The following is a 4441-nucleotide window of genomic DNA, read 5'->3' as shown; positions in this document are numbered from 1 at the left end:
GAGTCATACATTGGAGTATCATCTCCTGGTTGAGGTGTGGTGTATGAAGGGCGGCTTTACTGAAGCGATCGATGAACGTTCTAAGTGGTTCATTGGGTTCCTGTCTGATACCCAGTAGGGATATGGTGATGGTTTGATGTGGGCGGCTTCCAGTGAAATCGGTGGAAAACATGTGTGAAAGGATGTCGAAACTATCAATTGAGTAGGGCGGGAGGGTGGTAAACCATTCTAGGGCAGGGCCTTTGAGGTTAGTGGGGAAAGCTTTGCAAAAGACTGCGTCTTGAGATGTGTACAAACGACGTGGGTGATGTAGACTTTCAGGTGTTCGTCAGGGTCGGTTTCGCCGGTATAGCGATCCAGGTTGAATGGTTCCCACTAGGCCGGGAGAGGGGTGTTGGCGATAAAATTCGTGAATGGGTGGCGGCGTCTGGGCTGGTGGGGGGTATGTGGGGTGGGGGTGGGTGGTTGATCATAGTAAGAAATGTGGAGGTGATGTTGTGAGGAGGGATGTGGGTGGTTGGAAGATATTGTGGGTTGTAGGGTGGGATATATGTGGTATGGAGAGCGGTGGGTATGTTGTAGGGGGCATGGGTGGTTGGGATGGTGGGGGCGGGAGTTGGGGGTGCGGTGAGCCCTGGTCGACCAGATGGAAAGTGATGGGGATGGGTAGAGGTAACGGGTGTCTGTTGGGTGGTGGTGAAGGTGTGGGGGGTGGGATTATATTCACTTTCTTCCTCTGTAGGCTGGAAGGCCGGAGACTTCATAGCTTCAGAGGTTTCTTTAGCTTTTCCCTTCAGGTTGGCGTCTGCCTCGTTCCTTCTCCTGAGGCGAGAGTTCTCTTGTTTTAGCGCTTCCATTTCCTCAGCACTGCGCTTCTTCAGGTCTGCGAGTTCTTGTTGCATCTTTGCCTGGCCGTCTAGGATGGCGGCCAAGTCAGGGGCGATGCTGGGAGGTCCAGAGGGACCAACATCCACTTGCTTGTTAGCTCCAGCTCTGCTGCGGGTGGAAACCATCTTCAGAGAAAAACGGGTACTAAAGGTGTTCGTCTCGTGCCCCACGGTGGGCGCCAATTGTTCCTGCAGAGAACAAACAAGAGGTTAGGCACAAGCGTCACCTTACCATGTAGTCCGCTATCTCTTCAGGTGGCCTCTTCCCGGTCGATACATGTCAACTTGAACCCAGGAGGGGTTACCTGCAGAAGAATCTCCGAAGCTCAAGTAAGTCAAAGCTCTCAGAGAGTCAAATCAGTGATTAATGAATGCGTACCTTTAAATGATGGGGTCCACATGTATTTATAGAACATTAATGACGTTTGACTATTTCATGGGCTGGGTCTTGACCTGGGCTCTAATTTGGGCCATGAGTGGGCCTGGGCCCCAACCCAGGCCCTTGAGACCTATTGAATGCGGGGGGCTTCGATTTTCGCTTAAGTTTATTGGAGTAGTCGGCCTGGGCTTTAACCTTACCAGATGTGCTCGAGTAGTCGGTCTCGACCGACTACTTGCCTAGATGGCTTATGTTGGTGATGTGAAGTGCTAACTCGGCGGTCTCGATATGCACACTGTTTACTTGGTCGAGTTTGGCTAGGTACAGTACAATATAAAAAAATTTAAACCGGATATGGAAATTGGGAAGCAACATAAAACGGATTTCACAATTTTTCCTCTTTTTCTTTATTGTTAACTCTCCAATTTTGCCTTTTTTTCATTCATGAAAATGTCTTTTCAGTTAAGTTTTAGTTTGTATTGTTAGCCTTACGATCTTATTTTGATCATTCTGTTTTTCATCCTTTTCTATACAGAATGTAATTCCTTAATCCTGAATCCAAAAACTAAGTCTAGACAAAATGTAACTGTATTTTACTCAATTATCATATAATATAATCGATTAAATGCTTTAACTTTTTTTTTAAATTGGATTTTGAGATCTCTATAAAAAGAAAACAGGTGTCTTTGCTTAACAACTTTTACAAGCACCCAAAAGAAGTGTATTCAATTGTTTGCTGAGATCAATACACTGTTCAAGGACTCTATAGATTTCAAAATTAACAAGTATTGTGAATCATGTTTTCAAAGTGTTTTTTGTTGTGGTGATTTCTTTCCATCTATAATTTATGGATTCTTTTCAGCTTTGTTTTGTGTTTTGTGAGTTGTTGTGTGTGAAAGAGTTGATAAAGTTATGTATTTTCGTGGATAGTCAAAAAATGGATAGAGATCAAGATCCTCTTCAAGAGAGTCAGGAATGCGAAGATAGAAATCTTTGATATTTAGTGTATGATTAAGATCCTCAAAAAAGTTTTTTTAACTGTTTTAGAGAAAATGTTCTAAAAAAAAAAATTCACTCCGCTTAGTTTAAACAAACCTTACTTCTTTTTCTAAGAATTTCTACACATAGTATTTTTCCTAGGTCCTTACAAAAGGAATCCTTCAACTAGGAAATATAGAAATTAGAATTTCAATCTCGAAAGTTAATTTATTAACCACTCCTGATGGTCCATTGAATGTTTTCAAGAATAATATCATAGCATTTAGCACGTTCGGCCAAACTAAAAATATTTATAAAGGACAATATTATTTATTATTTTAGATGTCACCAACTAAGTCCAAAGCATTTAAGCCACCATCATGCAAAGGATGATTAAGCCCTAGGATTTTTTTCAATTATTTCTGTCCATTCACCTTATCACCATCGGTTAGATCTATAAACGGATTATAAAGTTTCAAGAAACTTACTGTACAGCAAATCGAAACATATTTTATTTCATCTTTTTCACATGTTTAAAATTTTACGATATTTTATTCATTCGCATGGACAAAAGAGTTGATCTTATCACCAGGACCTAGCTCTATAAATGGATTCTCCTAACTTCGCTTATTCACACAACTGAAGTGAACAAAGAAGAGAAAAACCTTAATCATATCCAGTCAAAGAAATGGCGAGTGCAATGCTTTTTTCTCTCTTCCTTATTTCTGCTCTAACCTTCTACCCTCCTTCAACTACTGCTCAAGTCACAGATGGGAATGGTAACATCGTTAAAAATGGTGGCATATTCTATATATTGCCGTCAGGTTTAGGAGCCCCCGGCGGTGGAATTCGAGCACTCCAAACAGATAACGAAACTATCCCTCTCTCTGTTGTGCAATCTCCCTTCAAGGGCGATAAAGGACGTCCAATTAACATTTCATCCCCAATCCGTACAGAATTTCTCCCTGAAGGTCCAGTGGTCCTTAGCTTCGAATACGAGAATGTCGGTCTTGAGTGGACCGTTGTTGAGGGTCTGCCTGAAGGAACGCTGGTTAAAGTTAAAAGCTACCCAAATACAATCAATGGTTCTTTCGTTATTGAAAAAGCTAAAGCTGAAACCAACACATATAAGCTTTTGTTCTGTGAAGGCGTCTTCTGCGGTAATGTTGCGGTTGTTAGGAATGAGAACTGGGTTTTGGCTGTGACTCAGGACGAGCCATACGAGTTTCATCTTGAGCAAGTTCTACCAACATCTGCTGATACATGAACAACCGCGCACTTTCTCCTTGTATTAAACTATATGCTTTGGGTGTAATAAACTAATGCATGGCTAAATAAAATACCAACTATTTGGTTTTTCTAACGTTCATATTTGTAGGACCACCATAGACAATTTTATCCTTTCGCTCTAAAGACATTAGTTTGGATTACCTCTTTCTTTCTTTCCATCAAGACAATAACAGTTTCTAAAATCAGAAAGGATACGTTTTACAAACTTTCCTTCATATAGATTAAAACTTGAAAGAACATTAAATGTAATACAGGTGCGATAGCATCGCGCTGCATTTTGTAAATATGGGTGATATTATATTAGTAGGTGATAATATTATAATGTTATTAAGTTAATATATAAATTAAAATTACATTTATTAAAAATAAAGTAAAATATATCAGAACAGATAAAAGAATAACCATTGATAAATAAAGAAGAAGAGAAGGAGCATAGACATCCAATTTTATAAAAGAATTGTAAAAGTAACGGTCAATTTTTAAAAATTTAATAAATTATTATATTTAAAGGGTAAAATCAGTATTTTAAAAAGTGGACAAAAAAAGGAGAATCTCCTTTTTATATATATATATATATATATATGTTATATAACTATATTTTTTATTAAAATGGTAATAAAGTTGTAGACTAAAGTAAATAGCAGTGTAAATCTGGAAAATGAATGGAAGAATGAAATTTACAATGCAAACACATGATTCAAACATATATAGGAAGAACGTACGATATAGGAATGCTTTTGAACCCAAATTCAAACTCAAATCAAAATCACATATTGAACCTAGGCTAAAATATTAGCGGGAAAATTGATTCTTATATACCTAACTTTCTAAAAACTGGAAATCTGACTTCTAAAACTATGTCTAGTGATTGAAACATATCTAACACTATGAAAACATCTTACGAACA

General features: G+C 38.7%; 1 protein-coding gene across 1 annotated transcript; it reads left to right on the top strand.

Annotated features, from left to right (window-relative positions):
- The first annotated feature begins 2879 nt into the window (after positions 1-2879).
- On the top strand, positions 2880-3613 carry LOC114185801 (trypsin inhibitor DE-3-like). The gene has a single exon (XM_028073721.1). The coding sequence runs from the start codon at positions 2933-2935 to the stop codon at positions 3509-3511; it is 579 nt and encodes a 192-aa protein (XP_027929522.1). The 5' UTR covers positions 2880-2932; the 3' UTR covers positions 3512-3613.
- The last annotated feature ends 828 nt before the right edge of the window (positions 3614-4441 follow it).

The sequence above is a fragment of the Vigna unguiculata genome, chromosome 5, assembly GCF_004118075.2.
Source record: "Vigna unguiculata cultivar IT97K-499-35 chromosome 5, ASM411807v1, whole genome shotgun sequence".
Lineage (NCBI taxonomy): Eukaryota > Viridiplantae > Streptophyta > Magnoliopsida > Fabales > Fabaceae > Vigna > Vigna unguiculata.
The sequence above is the reverse complement of the archived record's forward strand: the minus strand, read 5'-3'. Positions and strand labels throughout refer to the sequence as shown.

Bases quoted from the DNA above. Each gene is read 5' to 3' on its own strand.
- LOC114185801 (XM_028073721.1), top strand. From the start codon at position 2,933: ATGGCGAGTGCAATGCTTTTTTCTCTCTTCCTTATTTCTGCTCTAACC.